Raw genomic sequence first — 17834 nt, forward strand, 5'->3', positions numbered from 1 at the left:
CTATTGCATGTATTTCTCATCCAGCCAGCAAGTTTTTTTCCAGTAGTTCAGTTCTGATGAAGAACCAACTTTCAAAAATTACTGAAATGGAGCCAAACTTGTTCTCCTTAACTTACACAGAGAGAGAGAGTCGTTGCCAGGAAGCACTATAATGTGTTGAGAAAATATGCTAGCAGTAATTTGTAAGAGGGTGTTTTTTGCATCCTTGTTTAGTACTAAATTCAGTGTGTTAGTCCTTGAGAATGGTGTTGGAGGAAAACATGAAACATTTTACAAATTAAGGCTAAAAACCTCATCAGTAGGTTTAAAAAAAATTACATTTATAGTCAAAAAAAGAAAACTAAATAACTGAAAACTGAGCTAAATAAAAACAAAAAACTAATGAAAATTGTACAAATATAATAACCCTGGGATGCATAGAGATTTGAACAAAGGAGTGGATGGAGAATTGGTGCTACGGTAAACTTCCATTAAAAAAAGGGGGGTCAATTAGAACGGAGCATTTAAAACGACCAAACGCTCAATATACATACACACATGGGCATGTTGATATTGTTTTAAGACACACTAGAAAATCCTTTAATTGTTATTTAAGCCCTCAGATTTATTTTAGGACCTGTACGCACACATGCCAGCCTGCACCGCTAGGCTTCCTATCGGCCTATCACTGCGGCCCTGCGCGCTGACGTCACACCCGGAAGTGCCGAGCTGCCTGCTTTGTTTTGTTTTGATGGTCGAGCTGCTGATCGGAGACCGAGAGGCAAGGGCTCCACCGGAGACCCGCTCACTAAATGGGGAGAGACAAATCGGTGATGGAAGATGACGCACCGATAGCTGACGCCTGTAAAATGCCGAGTTATATCAGCACTTTCGAGGAAGGGAGGGCGAAATTGTCCCGCAACCAGCCGACAGAAACTTCCCTCACGGACGGTAAAGTTGAGCGGTCGGTGCGGGATTTGAACCGTCGCGTCAGCAGATCAGACTCACCGGACGGAGGAGAGGAGAGGGAACCGGAGGAGGAGGAGGAGGATGATGAGGAGGAGGAGGGCGAGAGGGATGCGGAGGGAAACAACAACAACAACTGCAACAGCGGCGGTGGAGGAGGAGGAGGAGGAGAGAAGAGGAGGGTGAGCGCTGTCGAGATTTTGAGGAGGAATTTCGGGGTCTCCAGATCTCCCTCTGTGTGTTTGAGTTCAAGTAGTCGGATGCAGCGCGGCACTGAGGATGAAAGACACGAAAGAAATGTTAACAACGGCGTCACTAACCATGGGACTGAATGTGACGAGTGTGACCGAGAAGCGCCGGGCGAAGCGGTGACACGAAACGAGCCAACTCCGAGCGAGTCAACGACCTCAGACGCTGAGGGAGTTGAATTTGTTTCGGTGACAGGTCAGTGCCGTCGTAAATGTGACAGTGGCAGCTACGCAGTAAGTTTAGACGAGTCTTTTAGTGTCAAAGAGCACGTGTATTGCACAGTTTACTGCATTGCTAACGACAGCCGCAGACTAGACGGTGAAATCTCAGACGGCTACCATGAAACTGTCACACCTGACGGGCACGGAGGGGAGCTGGAGACCGGGCAGGATGCGGGGACAAGCCCCGAACAGATGCTTTACACGTTGGATGACCTGGTGGATCCTTTCGGGATCATGGCCCACCGGCTGTCCCCGGAGCAGGCAGGTGCAGAGACTGCGATGCCCAGCTGCCGGGTGTGCCTGGAGTCGAAAACAATCGCACCCCTGCCCTGCTGCAGGACGGCCGTGTGTGATGAGTGCTTGAAACTCTACGTCAGCTCCCAGGTTGGTACTAGGAGGGAGTGTGAGCAAAGAAAAAGGGGTGTTATTGTAAAGTTTGTGATGTTATAGTTCAGCAGGGTGTCCCACACTGTCCCAGAAACAACCAGGGCTGCACCACTGCACACACCCACCCCACCAGCAGCCAGTTTAGCACAATGTGACTCCACATGATTCAGATGTTTCATAAAAAAAATCTGGATTAAGGTTCAAAACTGCTTTCATCTCTCTCTCTCTCTCTCTCTCTCTCTCTCTCTCTCTCTCTCTCTCTCTCTCTCTCTCTCTCTCTCTCTCCTGAGCACTCTTTTTTTTATTTTAAATCATCATTTAGCAGATTATCAAAATGTCCCAACATCTGCATCATCTTCTCATGAAAAATAACTGTTTTTTTGTGAATCTGGGTCATTGACACATTCTCTACTAAACTAAAATAGGTCCCAGGCAGGAATGCTTTTCATAATAGCTTACTTTGTGAGCTGTTTGGCTTATTCAGCATTAATCTCCTTTTCTTACACACTAAAGAATAGACTACAGGAGGGCTGAACGATAGGCAAATTGGACATATATTGCAATATGAGTCACGATTTTAGTGGGAATGTTAATTTTTGCATTTCATTTTTACTGAATAACTATAGTGATGATGTGATTTACAAACAAACATGTTCCCGTTATGTCTGGAGAATATGATTTGTAGCTGTAGTATATGTAGCACCACAAGGCTTCATTAATAATGGTATGGTGCATTTTACCGTTATCAAAAAATTGCCGCTCCGGCGATTTGGTTATTGTACTTGGCCTGACTGCCATTTCAGTAATGTTAATTAATATTTAATTGTTCAGCCCTAATGGAAATAATGGCTTAGTGTAAAGGCAAGTAATAGAACAGCTAGAACAATCTGGTGAGTTCAGAAAATCACTTTAGTGTAATGTAGCCTTTGAAATCAGGAAAAGACACGTATGACATATCACAATATCACGATATCCAATATCTATGATGATATCTAATCTCATATCACAGTATTGATATAATATTGATATATTGTGGAGCCCAAGCCTGTAGTTATATTTGCGTGGGATTCAAAGACGATATCACCTTTTACCTTTTTCACGTGAAAGGGTTTTTTTATTCATATAAATTAAGGATCTGAAGGCAAGGGATGTTGTTTATTTTACAGATTCAAAACCTTCTCGGGGTAAGTAAAATACTTACACAGTATTCTGTTATGTATTATTTGTCTCATTTGTTCAGTCTGTGTTGCAGAATTGTAATACTTTGCTGTTTCTCATCACTTTAAGATTTCCTAAACTTCCCAGAGTACCTTTCTTTGACGGTGGTTGCAATGCATTTTGGGCTGTTTAGTAAACTGGAGAGCCACATACCATCCTCTCCTACAGTGGACCTGCATGTTTGAATGTTGTTGCTCATTAACTCTGATGAGGAAATGAATAGACAGATGAAACTTTTACTTTCATTAATCTTCAGCGTAGCTCCCATGGAGATTTGGTTCCTGTAAGCATTCTTCTGCTCATTATCTCAGGTTTAATTAACCTGTAAGATGCCCCCAATATTCTGCCAGTCGAGTAAAAGTTGCAGCCTTTGGCTGTCGCTACTGTAGCAATAATCTGCTATAATCTGTTTTGATGATACAGTTTTTATCAGTCACCCAGAGCCTTTGCTACTCATTTTTATCTGCAATTATCTTGCTTTTATAACAAGCCATGAATAATCATACAAACATAGACAAGCAGATTCTCTGATAAGCGCACTGAGAAGGAGATAAGGGTCGTGTAAACTTATCTTGTGTAGGTGGATTGTTTTCCCTGTCAGTATACTAGAAATACATTTAAGCACACTTGCAGCCTAGGTGATAACCCTCGGTAGGTAGGACAAGCATTATATAGCAGAAAGATCAGAGAACATGGTTGTCCTGCAGGGCCGCTCCAGTGCCTCTGCTCATGGGAACTAGGGCAGCGATAACAGGCAGAGTAGATAGTGTATTTTGAGCCTCACTGCAGTAGGAAGCTGCAACTTCTCTACCTCGCAATCATGTTCTGCTTTACTCCAAGGTTAAAAACACCTCATTATACATGAGTGTTAGACTCTTGTAACTGCACGCTCTGTTATAGTGATTATAGTGTTATAATGGAAACGACAGTGAAAATGCAGAACCCACAATTTAAACACACCACACAGGGGGACACGTGCATGTGCATATTTTAGAGAGAGAGAGAGAGTGAGTGAGCCAGCAGTGGTAACCTGTCCAACCAGTCTGGCAGTGGTCACACATCACAGTGTTGTGGCAACAACACTTTAAAACACTATAACAGTATACATTTTCATAATCACACAGTAGGATTTTAGTGTGTGTGTGTGTGTGTGTGTGTGTGTGTGTGTGTGTGTGTGTGTGTGTGTGTGTGTGTGTGTGTGTGTGTGTGTGTGTGTGTGTGTGTGTGTGTGTGTGTGTGTGCTACTTGTGTTGCTTTCTCTCTGCTGTCATTTCACACACCTGCAGACACACACACACACCTGCACAATGCTCTACTGTCTTATCATGTGTCAGTACAACTGGTCTCACTGGCTTTGATGGACTGAAAGAAAGTATGACATGAGGAAGAGAATAAGAGAAGGAAAAAGAGAGGGGAATTATGCCCTGGGAGTAAAAAAAGATAGATAGGCGGAAAGAGAGGAAAAAAGAGATGACGGTCACTGTTAAACCTATTGTCTCTCTAAGCTCGCTGTGATGCTTACTGTATCGTAGGTAAAATTAGATGAGGTCTGAACACACACATCAGATCTTGGTCACTTCTGGGGAAATTACATAGACTTACATTCATTTCCTGGAGACTTACCCAAACCGCCACTGACCCAAGAATCAGCTTTTCCCCAATTAACTCATCTTAAATCAGAAATATATCCCTGAAAGTAGCCTATGACAGACCACACACACACACACACACACAAAAACCCTGCTTCTATTGTTTAGATTTTTATTGATCAAGGTGTAAAAAAAAAAAAAAAACTAATGTTCGCACGTGACACTTTAAAACATACACTTCAGTATTCTAAACTAATTAACTTGTTTGAAATGATTAAGTAATAGTGCACATCAAAGTGAGATCATCTCTTTATGGTGTAGAGCTGCAACGATTAATTGATTAGTTGATCAACAGAAAATTGATTTGCAACTGTTTTTATAATCAAATTTCAATTTTTTTTATGCTGGTTTGCCAAAATATGGGTTTGATTTCAGCTCCTCAAATGTGATGATTTAATACGATTTAATACTTAAGATAGAACTTAATTGTCAGCTCTTTTCTGTCATTTACTATAGTAAACTGATTGGCTCTAGACTATTGGTCAGTCAATATAAGAAATTTAAAGACTCTGAAATTATTATGGGCATTATTCACTGTTTTCTGACATTACAAACCGATTAATCGACAAAATGACCAGCAGATACATATATAACGAAAATAATACTAGTCGCACCTAATCTGGTGTGAAGGCTTTAAAATGTCAGGCTGGCAGATCAATTTGTTGATTCCTCTATTAAATGTCAGAAAATAGTAAAAGGTTTCCTTAGTTCTCAGAGCTCAAGGTGACATCTTCAAATCAGTTTTTTTTAAATGAATGTATCCTGAAGATATTCAATTTGCAATTATACAAAAAAAGGGGGGGAAATTGACATCTATTAGCTTAATAAGTCACTTAAACAATAAATTGAATCATCAAAATTGTTGCAGAATAATTTTCTGTCAATCAAGTATGAATGATTTCACATCTGTTGTCTTTGTCTTTAAGTTTTTTTTACATTCTTCAGTTTTTTGTCAGCGTTACAGGTCTGTTCAATTTGGACACACGCACAACATCTATTTTTAAAAATGTGCGTTCGGCTCTGTATAGGTCTGAGACTATGTGACTATGTAAAAAGGGGGCTGGACACTTACTGACCTATTTTTAAAAATATATGTATATATTTTGGTTGTCTCTGCACAGTCACATTATTTTCTAGAATTACATGTTTTGTAAAAAAAAAAAAGGTTTTTAATGTGCAGAGAACGTCCACTCAGTTGAACAGACTGCCACTACTCACTGTGGACTGATGTGTGTGTTTTAATACATATTAACCTCTACTCTCTATCTGAGCCTCCTTCAGTATTCCATTAATTTTACTTTCACTCCCTCTCTTCTCTGGTAAATTATTAACTATTTCACATCAAAGCTGCTTTCTATGCTGCTTTCAGAGTCACCTTTTCTATTCCATAAAGGACACTGAAGTTTAAATAATTGCTTTTTTATTGTTAATTTGCTTACTTGAACAAAATTACAATATCCGTTGCCTTATTTTACACCTTTTAAAAATCTGCATGATTTTCTTTTTTTTCCATGCAGGCCATAAACAAAATAAACAAACCCTCCTTTACAGCACCATATCAATTGTCTGTCCTATTTCTCAGGTGCGAGTGGCCAAGACTTACATCAGCTGTCCAATCCCAGAGTGTAGCGGCTCGCTAAAGGAGGGAGTGGTGGTTTCCCATTTAGCCAGTGAAGACGTGGCGAAATATCATTACTTTTTGGAGCTGAGTCAGCTGGACTCAAGCACCAAACCCTGCCCCCAGTGCAGCGAGTTCACCTCTTTGAGGACGCAAAACCCCAACCGCGCTGAGCAAAAGTACAAGGTAACAGTTACTGCAACACAACCCAACACAGCTGTATTTATATAGCAACTTTCATACAAGCATGCTGCACAGAGTGCTTCACAACAGGATCACAACAACAGACAAATAAAAATAAAAAATGTAAAAAATGAATTGTTGAAAAAAAGATACATAAATCAATAAAATATACACCAGTGATAAAAAATGATACAAAAACCAATGCTTCCCCGCATCGTCTCTCAGCTTTTCAACAATTTCTTTTCAGCTAACAAATTGCAGCAGTTTTTTTCATGGTGATTTGCAAATGAATTGCCTTTTTTGTATCTAATGAGAATCTTAATTTATCATTAAAGATCATGAGCTCAGCCAGTAGTGGATAGGGGAAGGTTATTCAGCAGATTTGAAAATCTGGACAGTTATTTGATGTAGAAACAGTGATGTCAGAAAAGACATAGGAATGATCAGAAACAGGGACTTTGGCAATGGATAAAATGTCAACATCAACACCTCGAGTAATAACTATGGTCAGTGTATTTCCATTAATGTAATTGGCACTCTGTACATAATGAGAAATATTTAGACAGGCAACATCCAAAGTCCTTGAATCAGTGTGGTCGTCGACATGAAAATTGAAATCATGACTGTTAAGAACAACAGACAAAATCATAAAACTCATAAGAAGTTGCTATCATGGTTGAGTCTGAAAAGAACATTGAGTGCAGGTAAAACTACTGTATTTTACACATTTCCCTCCAAAAAGTAATAAAAAACTTTTCTGTGATTTCCAGTTCAAATGCAGGAGAAAATTGAACACCACATGCAGCTGATATGTATGTTTAAAAAGTTACTTAAGCATTGGTCTCCTGTCTTCTGTCCTTACTGTAGATACAGTGTAGCAAATGCCAGTTTGTGTGGTGCTTTAAATGCCACGCGCCCTGGCACATTGGACTGAAATGCCGCGACTACAGAAAAGGAGACAAGCTGCTACGAAGCTGGGCGAGCGTCATCGAGCACGGACAAAGAAACGCCCAGAAATGCCCGCAGTGCAGGGTAAGAACCGGAGAGAACCGTGAGTAGAAGAAACACACTATTGCAACACGGTTTTTCAGTGTAGAACAACATGAGCAGAGGAACAGTTGATGTGGCCACAAGCGTGAGTAGGTAAAAGAGTGGAAGTGGAAAAAGGAGTGGGGTTGAGCGATGGAGGAATCAATGGAGATAGATAAATCGATGATGGCTAAAAACCATGAGAGCAGGGGCTGATGACGGATGGAGAGCTACAGAAAAACTAGATGGATGCACAGATTTAAAGTGCATGTGAAAGATCAGAGCAGAGATGCACAGACAGTGAACATATTGAAAAAAATGATGATGTCTCTGCTTCACAGAACCATATCTTTTTCTCTCAGTCATAAAACAGTCTTATCTTAAAGTCTCATTACGACGAAGTTAGTGCACACAATATCTAATTTGACTGTCAGAAGATGACTAAAGGAAGATGACAATTAAGCAAATTACCGGTATATGGGAGCTGTTTCCACCTCCCATCTGTGTCTCTTGAGTTTCTGCTCTGGAAGGAGTGAGAGAGGATCGTGTTTGACTGCGAAGCCAACAAATTGGTGTCATGCTGTGTTGAGCTGGGAAAGAGGCTGAGTGCAGCTGAACTTAATGCCCAGTTTATAGTAACACTGCTCACTGCTCCCCCAGCCGAAAAGTAAAGACCTGTGAACTGTGCTCCTGCAGCGCTGAGCATTTAACTTAAGTGATAATGCATGTTACTGTTTGTCAGTGCAGTGTGTAGTATGTGATGGAGGATAACGATCAACTCTGTTTCCCCTTTTTCTCTGTGTAGATCCACATTCAGCGCACAGAGGGATGCGACCACATGACCTGTACGCAGTGTAACACTAACTTCTGTTATCGCTGTGGAGAGCGCTACAGACACCTAAGGTAAGTCTTGTTCAATGCAAATTTAGCTTCTGCACTGTGACGTTTTTTGCCGGTGAAACAGAAAATTGACAAGTGGATTTAAAATCATTTACATTTGATTGGACCGCTAAGAACAGGCATAGTAAATACAGTGGAAGACAGACATGTAGAGGTTAGGTAGTAGTCCAAAGTCACATTTGATTGGATACATTTTTTGTATATGAGTCAAACATTTGAAAATGTTTTATAGGAAATTGTTTTTTTCATAAAACAAGAGATGACTTAACTATTAACTTGGGAATGCAGGATTATAACTGTATCTTTAAAACTTTCTGTTGTCAGGTTTTTTGGGGACCATACATCCAACCTCAGTGTGTTTGGCTGCAAGTACCGCTACCTACCAGATAAACCACATCTGAGACGGCTAATTAGAGGCTCTGTCTGTGGTAAGTTGCTGTGTGTGTTGGAAGGAGAACACTGAATCTGAATCTTTGACTAAGGGAGTAAAAATGAAAATCACCACTTAAACTTTAATTGATCCGGGGATATTGAACTCCCTTGCTCTCTTTCAGGACTATTGAGTTTCACATTATTACAGTTACATATGAAGTGGTTTAGTGTTTAAGTAAAAACCAATTCAGTGAAGTCTGGGAGTTATTTGACGGTAAACTGTTGTTAGTGATGTTAGTTGTCTCTCTGATGTTCTAATTTTCTCTCAGTTATTTACTGGATTAGAGTTGTGCAACGTGATGAAATATATCATGTGACAATAGAACTGTTTTTTCATATTATGCTCTATTGTTTATTTCGTTGTGTCACGAATCAAACTCTTTACAGCAATATATTTCATCATTGGAGGCTGTCCATCTTTTGCCCAGATTACATATATAAATGACTCTTCTTGGTTTTTAATTCACTAAGTTTTTATTGCACTTACGTAACAAGTGTAGTTGTTGTCAACTCGAGTAGTTCACCCGGTTCATTTTCTCTCCTCTGCTCTGCTGTGTGTGCAGCAGTGAAACAAAGAGCACATGAGAGTAGTGTGACCATAAATTACAGAAAAATTGAGACATTTTTGGAGACACTCACACTGAGATGAAATGAATGAGTGCATGTAAATTAAGTTAATAACATAAATAAACATTTGCTGCATCCAAGATTGCATATGAGGCACTACATACTCAATATGTGTACTACTGTTCCACATAACCATGGTTACCAGTGCCAACCATAAACTCTGAACTACTTTTAAAAATATATTGTACTTAGCAAAAAGTGAAACCTCACTTGAATGGAAGCGTTAATGACGTAATGCGAGAGCTGCCTTGGTCGTTGTCTGCCACTGCATTGCATTGTGGGATATTTGTGTGGGCTTAGTGTCCAGTAAAAAATCTTGTATACTGTGTTAGCGTACGAAATAGCATGTGATTATGGCGTTTCGGATGCAGTCAGTCTCTACTACGTTTTGCTGTCATTTATGGTTGCACTACTCTCCTCTGCTCTTGGCTGAGCCCTCTGTGTGTGTGTGCTGCACACAGATGAGCAGAGGAGAGATTGTGAACCAGGTGAAGTACTTGATTTGATTACAACTGGATTCGTTAAGTTGCTGTAAGCGAAATATAAGCGTAGCGAGTTAAAAGCTAAGAAGAGTAATTTAATTCACGCAAACAGATTATTAACTGTTTATTCATTGAATAGACAGAAAATTTGCTATATCGGGATATGTAGCAAGGTTGCTGCGACAGAGGGTTTCCCCCAGCAGAGAACACAGACAGACAGGTGTCATTTAGACTTTTTTATTTGCAAACGTAACCATCGTGGAGCTCCTGGGTGCAGCTGCCCAGTCACATTTCCACCGACGACACAAACTTAAAACACAAAAACAAACTTAACTTTTAGCTCTTCTTTTCAGCTGTGTTGCATCTCCACTGTGTATGTGCAACCTGAGTCAGTCCAACCACTACTGCAGTGACAAAGAGAGGTTGATTAGTCAACTCACCCCAGCTGAGCTAATCAACTCACCTGGCGCTGCTCCTGCTGAGCCAGCTCTGCCCAGCCTCTCTCTCCAACAGCTGACTGCCCAAACCACGCCCACCTCCACAATATGATATATCCCAATTTATTTATTGTTATCGAGATAACAAACTATTTTGGTCATGTTGTACAGTCTTATACTGGATAGTTTTTCTATTCTAGTTTATCTTCCATGACCCAAAATGAACCAAGACCGCATCGCACTCAGAGAGAGATTATAATTGTATATTAGTGAGAGCAACAGTGATAAAAATAGCATGCACTGGATAAAAAGCAAAAGCCAGAATGAACCATACATACATAAGAACTGCGTATTATCTGCAATGGATCTGAAATTACCTCTTGATATCCTTGAAAGATGAGTAAACACATCCGTATCAAACTCTTTATGTGCAGAGATCACTGATGAAAAGCTTTATAATGAAAAGCATCATGTATGAGATCATGTCAGATTCACAGTAATTATTCATTCCAAGTTAACAACTGTATGCGCTAAAATGCACACAGGAGGTTGAACCCTCTCTGATACTGTAGATTTGTTTGACTCCATTCACTATGACAGCTACAGTGAGTTTGATCAGCAGGGTGCTAGTTGAACTGAGAGCTAATTTGTCCGCTAACAAGTACAATTTAGCCATCGCAGCTCTCATCTCTATTTCCATGGATAGATGGACTCTCAGCAGCACAGATTTTACATGTAATAAGGGACATTTTGCTGTTACCGTACTTAAACTGTTAATAATTCCCCCTAAAATCTGCTCTGGATTCAGTAACTTCTACAGCCGTAATTATGCAATGGTGAACAAACATTTGAAATTTTCTGCGGGGTTGAATTTAAACAAAATATTAAAAAACACATACAATTTTAACTCATGTATATTCTGTTTCATCTGAAAAGGAGTATGAATTCATTATGAATGATTATCGGTTTCTTCCTTGCTTTTCTCTTTCTCTCTGCAGCCACTAAGGTGCTGATTGCTCCGGTGGTCATTTTGCTGGTCGTGGTGCTTGGAGCCCTGGCACTGGTGATAGGTAACATAATTATACACATGAGCACACATGCACATGAAGCACAGTGGAACTCCGGTAAACAGAAAATGGTTTAGCTCCATTATAGATGTTATAGATATTTTCTTCCACACAGCAAAGCAACTTCTGTGTATATAGAAAATAATAACTAAACCCCACACATGCTTTTTAATATTAGTTGTTTTAGAAGAAGTTGTATTTAGAAATATCCACATCTTTTTGTGTAATGTGAAACAAGTAAACTTGTTCTAAAATGCCACAAGGGTAGATCCAGATTGTCGTTCTCTGAGTGACTGACTTTTTACTGCCTGGAACTACATTTACCAGTAATACCAACCAACTACAGACTCTCTGAGCAGTCTGGCAGCGATATAGTGAACTGCTGATGCCTCCGCTGAACTGTAATTAGCGCTAATCTCTTTCCCGTGTCTGTATGTCTGACAGATGATCCGCTGCAGGCTAACATGCCGCGATGGCAGATTCATATTTATTTTCATCGTTAATAGAATCAGCATTGTGCTGCTGTGTCTCTCCAATCCTCTTTTTTCGGTTCAATAAATGTTCCTGTTTTCAGTACACTATAAGATGGAATAATCAAATAATCGAGGCGTAACATTAACAGGCAATTAAAATGTTCAAATCTGCATTAAAGGTATTTATTACGATTATGAATCTCTTTGGAAACAAGGATATTTTGCTTTAACCTACTTTTTGCTTCCTTGTCTGCAGGTTTGGTAGTTTTCCCAGTCTACTATGTTTGTAAGAGGAGGAAGAAGCAGCGCACCCAGGGCTCCGGGCGATGGATCTGAAACCTGTCCTGCGCTTCATCCAGACCACACACACACACACACACACGGCTCAAAAAGACAACACCCACATCTCCTCAGGGACGTACACGCCAGCCTGAGTCATCGCAGAAGTCTGAGACAACCATCAAAAAATGAAAACCGGCAAATTAGTGAAGAGCTTTCAGGTTAATAAAGCGAGACCTGGACGATCACACGTCATCATGTTGAGAATATTTTTATCTCATGGGACCACTGCTGCACAAGGAATGCTTTATTAGGCCAACTCTTGTCCCAGACACTTTCGTTTGCAGTTTTTCTCTCTTTTGTCATATTCGACACGCATTTCACAACCGTTATCTTTGAGGGGAAAAAATCGAAACATGTAATAGATGGATATAGCTCGGTTTTAGCTTTAGCTTTTGATGTTTGACAGTGCTGGATACTAAATTATGAAGGCGCCACAAAAATTCCTTGACTGCAGGAAAAGTGGGGAAAAGACTGGAGGATCTCGCTGGTGAATAATGCGGGAAATGTGAGGCTGTTTATATCTTCCTTCTGCAAAAGCTTCCAGCAGCCGTTTGCGCTTCAGTGACCAAGGAAAAAAAGTGTGAGATGGAAACCAATTTTGGAACAAGCCATCATGGAGAGAAGAGTCCTCATAGATGCAGCAAGAGCTGGACGTTGAATTCGTCATCTTCTTTGCATATTGGAAACTCCCATTGCGATTTGAGTCTTTGACAAGCACACACCATAGAAAATAATATCAAAGGAGTAAACGCGGAAGGAGGATACTTACTATTTATACTATTATGCTGGATAACGTTGACTCTGGCTGATCTGAAGTTCTTGTTAGAAGGTTTTGAAAGTCCCCGACTGGTTTTAGAAACCACATCCACCTAATGGAGTTATATTGTTAGCAAGCTTTTATTTTTTTCTGTTGTCTTCCATCAAGACCTCCTAGCCGTCTATCACTGTCTATCTGGCTTTCTTTATGTCCCTCCTGCCTGCCTGGCTGAGCTAATGCACACTCACCTCCTCTCTGCTATGCTCACATAGTGTATGCCAGCATCTGCATCAACAAAAAAAGAAAAAAAAGCTGCTGTGTGGCAATTGTGCCAAAACAAAACGCTGAATGTGACAGGCTAGACAGTAAATCCTTTCCCCTTTGTTTTTTTTTTCTTTTTTTTGTTGTTAATTTTTTTTAGGGGTTGCATTTTACAGAGGTTTGTGTGGTACTGCTGTCAGTGTGTCGTGGAGTTTGCATAAAGAAATTGACGTGGAGGCTCTGTAAGATCGCACATGTTGTAGGAATTTGCATAAGACATGCAGTCATTATAACAGAAAACTATACCTGTAGATAGACAGAAGAAAGTATTTAAGATTTACTTTTCAGTTGTTTATTTTTGTTGTGTGGGCAGGTTTGCCAAAGGGCTAAACAGGGTGTTTGATTTTTTTAAAATAAGAGTTTTGAGATCACCATCAGGCTGCTGTGCACTGAATATGTTTTAGATTCAATTTGGATGTTACTTTTTAGGTGATCACGTTTTCAAGGTGTTTAACAATTGATTTGATACGTTTGGTTTTGCTTCAGATATTTGCCTTGAAACAAGGATGTCTGTCTGCTTGAGAGTTTGGATGGTGACATAGTGATTTCCAATGAGAATGCACACACCCTCTTCAGCTCACTCACATACGCACATGACAAAGCACACACACGGCACGCTGCCAGGAAACAGGAGATTTCCAAGAGCTTTAAAGGTCGTCACCTGGCAGCAGCCAGCTTTCTTTCCTTCACTTATCCCTCTATCCTCTCCTCCCTGCTGCCACACCTTCATTTTGTTTAATTGCTTCTCTTTTTTTTCTCTCTACCGCCCTTTTCCTTGTTCTATCGTTTTGCTCACATCTTTTCGCCCTCTGAGGTGTAGCTGGACTTACATCCTGCTGGCCTCAGCATTGAGGTGGGGAGGTTAACGATTTCAGTACAAAAGGCTAAATCGCCAAAATGGGTGCACATCCACTGGAGCTGTGGCTGCTGTTGAGCCACAACATCCATTCAGACTGGATGCTTTTGAGCCTCTTGATGTGTGGAAATAACACAGAGCTACCTGCGGTGCACGCTGCAGCCAAAGATAAGTGGTTTCCACATCAGTCACAGATTTTTGTGTGTGTGTGTTTATCCCACCACTCCATGCAGCAATCTGGTTTTTGTTTTCGCTCCCTCATGAGAGCTGTATGAAGTACTGAAGGAAAACAAACTAAAAGGCAAGGCTAAGCACAATATATCTGCACATAGAGATGTTACAGTAAGAAAAAGCTTCTGTCCTCACAGGCAGTGAAGATAGAAACAATGATTTAAGCACTGGAGACAATGGCTCTCTTTTATCTGTTACTGCAGCGGCTTTGTATCAGTGCATCTTTAAATCTGTTTATCTGTGGAATATATCATGAGTGTTACAGCACATTTCTCCACTGAATCTTCACTAAAACCAGGATGGAATGTGTTAAGGGTAAGCAGGTTGTATGTTCATGCATGTTATACATTTTGCAGTGCAATACCATTAGCTCGGCTTTGTCCCAGGGATCTGAAACTGTTTTTACATCTGGGAGATAAGAAAAATTCAACTGCGAAAAATACAGTGAACCTGTAGATACAAGATTACTGAAGGTCATAGAGAATATACTGTTACACACTAAATCAGTAGGTCCGGACTCTCAGGGAGTTTTTCTGTTCACTGCACTCACAGCAGCCCTTTATCTACATAAACAGTGCCACAGAAATTACCGGATAGCACCGCCGTTTCAAAATGCTTCCTGATGCATTTGCCCAGAGCTGCTTAGCAACCATATTTAGTGTCAAAAGAGATCCAGATATCTTAGTGTGTTTCCCAGCCTTTACTGGGAAATTCTTTGAATGTTGTGTGGTGGTCAGGGGTCGGATCTGGGCCTTAAAACAAGAAAGGAGGACAGAAAAAGTTGTGTTGAATCAGCACTTAGCATTTAAATGTGTCAAACAAAACCATTGAAACATGTTTGCAACCTGTTGTTTAGTTTTAACATATGCATACATGTTTTGTCCATCTGCTCAGCTAGTCCTACACTGACATGTTGAATTATTGAATTGCTGCATTTTTTTTTTTTTTTTTTGCTTAAATGACCTATGACTGACAAGTATAAGCTGTTTTTTCAGTGACATGAACATATGTATGTACTATTTCCATGGCATTTCACCAGAAACATCCTTCAGTGTACACTGTACCACCGCTGAAACGAGTTGGCCCATTGATTATCTTATTGACGGAAAATTGACCACTGACCACTTTTATACTCATTTACATAATTTGTCAAAAATCACTCATGTCCACGACCTAACCCGCTCACTGAGGCGGTCCGTATAACCTGGCTGGTGCTAATTAATTCTGCTTTCTCCAGGGAATACACTGCTCCTGTATTATAGCCACCTCCCCAGCCTCCACTAGCATTAGTATTAGGTGTGGCTGCAGGAGAAGTTCTCTGCAGTGGCGTTCATCAAACATTGTGTCTCAGGCTCTGCCGAGGGGTTGCGAGCTCAGGGATGATCTCAGACATGAGCAGAGTCACACCACCAAACTGAACAATGCACGTCATGTTGAAATAAATATAAAAACTTGGCTCGAGTGTCCTGTCTGAACTAACATCTGGTCAGACAGTGTAAACAACCTCTTAGGGGCCAAAGGGTTTGCTGTCAGACAGTAATTGCAAATATGAATTTGTTCTGCCTAGTCAGCTACAAATATAAAAAAAAGGTTGTATTGCAGGATGTTACTTGTCCTGTTCAGCACCCATACATGTCTAATTTCTTACCCTTTTATACATGTACAGGTGTGTTAAATTCACAATATTCTGCCCACTGATGCAATGTTAAGATGCCATTAGGAGATGCCCTTATTTCTTTGTTGTGTTGCTACATATTACTGAATTGATTGCTCACATCTTTGTAAACACTAAGCAACCATTTGGGGAAAGCTTTAACGGGAAACAAAAAGCTGCTTTATATTAATCAATCCATGACATGAGAGCTATTGTGGCTAATGATTTTTCCATTGCTGGGTTGTATTGGCTGGCTGATACCCCTGGCTTTTTTTTGTTTGTTTTGTTGCTGTTACAATCCCAATGATATTGACATAAATATGCAATGGTGCCTTTACAGCCACTATAGCGAAGGTGTTGCCAACCTGTGGTTCAGGACCCCCTGTGTGACTCCAAAGATTATAAATAGTAGTAAAACTCTGTCACAGAGGATTTGACAAATGAATCAGAAGGATAAACATGTGTAAGTGTAATGTATCATAATAATAGTTATAATGTAAAAGTATATGAAACCACTATTGGATAAATCAGTGAATAGTTTACTCTTAACACACAGGGTAATGTGCAGAGCAATCAGGCCTTTGATTAGCAATGTGTGTTTATTGCTAAACCAGTTTTATAGCTAAATATTGCACATTTATAGTTACTCAATCCAGGGTTTCAGCTGCATCCCAAATACTCTTGTATTTTTGCACAAGTTAAACCGTCACTTTATCTTGGCTCATACCAACCTCACTCTTTGGACACTACATTAAAAGGTGGAAGCAGTAGCACTGTGACCCCTGCATCCAACATTAGACCTGTCATTTTCAAACCCATATATGGTCATTTCAGCTCAGTAGGCCTGTGGATATTCATGTTGCAGTATGTGTTGTGTTGAAATGTAACATACTTCCTAGCAAACTTGGCAAATGTGTTGGAAAATAGCATTGTATTTATGTCAACGGTATTTCTACTCAAAGAAATGTCATTTGCACCAAGAACACCTCCCACCTGCTGCCACTGTTAAATGTCTGCTGATCTTATTGTTGCTCATTTAACCAGGCACAAACACTGTTTTCATCTAAGGATTTGATGGAGAATAAACTGAACTGTCAAAATGCCAAAACAGCCTGATTTGACTATTTTCTTTATACAGTATATCAGTATGTATTAGTAGATACTGCACATTAACCTACCTTTTGTTGACAGGTTTGTGGATTTTTAAAAATGTCTGATTTAGTTTATAACCAGTATCTGTTGGCCTGTCACATTAACAGTCTGTGTCGGCCTGTCTATTACAGCAACATAAACCTGTCTTTCTGCAGCCACAGTTGTGACTACACTTTTATGTCAGCAGGGGTCCTAAGAGCACCACAGGAGGCAAATCCCCATAGATTTGTCCTGTTAAACTGAGCAATGTATACAGGGATTACACCCTTAGTCAGAGTAACAAAGTATATATACACAGTAAAAGTAAAGAATATATACATTTTAATTATTTACCTATTTATATACAGTAGGGTGCAATATTGAAAATGCTAATTGAATTCCTTTATTGGTAAATTCCACTATTATACCTCATATTTTGTTATTATTAGTAGGTTAGTAGCAGTAGTAAGAGGATGAGTTAGTTTGGACTGCATACAACAATACATATAAAGACATTTCCTAAGAGGTTTAAAGGGAAACATTTTATACAAACACTACTGGTGAAATGTAACGAACATTTATAACCATTTACTTAAGTACATTTTCAAAGTATTTAGTACTATTT

The 17834-nt window shown here is 39.9% G+C and overlaps 1 protein-coding gene across 1 annotated transcript; it reads left to right on the forward strand.

The window, feature by feature from the left end:
- The first annotated feature begins 709 nt into the window (after nucleotides 1-709).
- rnf217 (ring finger protein 217) lies at nucleotides 710-17180 on the forward strand. Its single transcript, XM_062437432.1, has 7 exons — nucleotides 710-1799; nucleotides 6252-6473; nucleotides 7338-7502; nucleotides 8305-8402; nucleotides 8724-8827; nucleotides 11376-11447; nucleotides 12174-17180. The coding sequence occupies exons 1-7, from the start codon at nucleotides 792-794 to the stop codon at nucleotides 12251-12253; spliced, it is 1749 nt and encodes a 582-aa protein (XP_062293416.1). The 5' UTR covers nucleotides 710-791; the 3' UTR covers nucleotides 12254-17180.
- Nucleotides 17181-17834: the final 654 nt, after the last annotated feature.

Source organism: Scomber scombrus, chromosome 17, assembly GCF_963691925.1.
Source record: "Scomber scombrus chromosome 17, fScoSco1.1, whole genome shotgun sequence".
In the NCBI taxonomy this organism is placed as follows: Eukaryota; Metazoa; Chordata; class Actinopteri; order Scombriformes; family Scombridae; genus Scomber; species Scomber scombrus.

What these genes read in the sequence shown, in the direction of transcription:
- rnf217 (XM_062437432.1), top strand. Translation starts at nt 792, where the DNA reads ATGGGGAGAGACAAATCGGTGATGGAAGATGACGCACCGATAGCTGAC. An exon ending in AACTCTACGTCAGCTCCCAG is followed by an intron (nt 1,800 to 6,251) that starts GTTGGTACTAGG and finishes CCTATTTCTCAG; the next exon opens with GTGCGAGTGGCCAAGACTTA. An exon ending in AGCCCTGGCACTGGTGATAG is followed by an intron (nt 11,448 to 12,173) that starts GTAACATAATTA and finishes CCTTGTCTGCAG; the next exon opens with GTTTGGTAGTTTTCCCAGTC.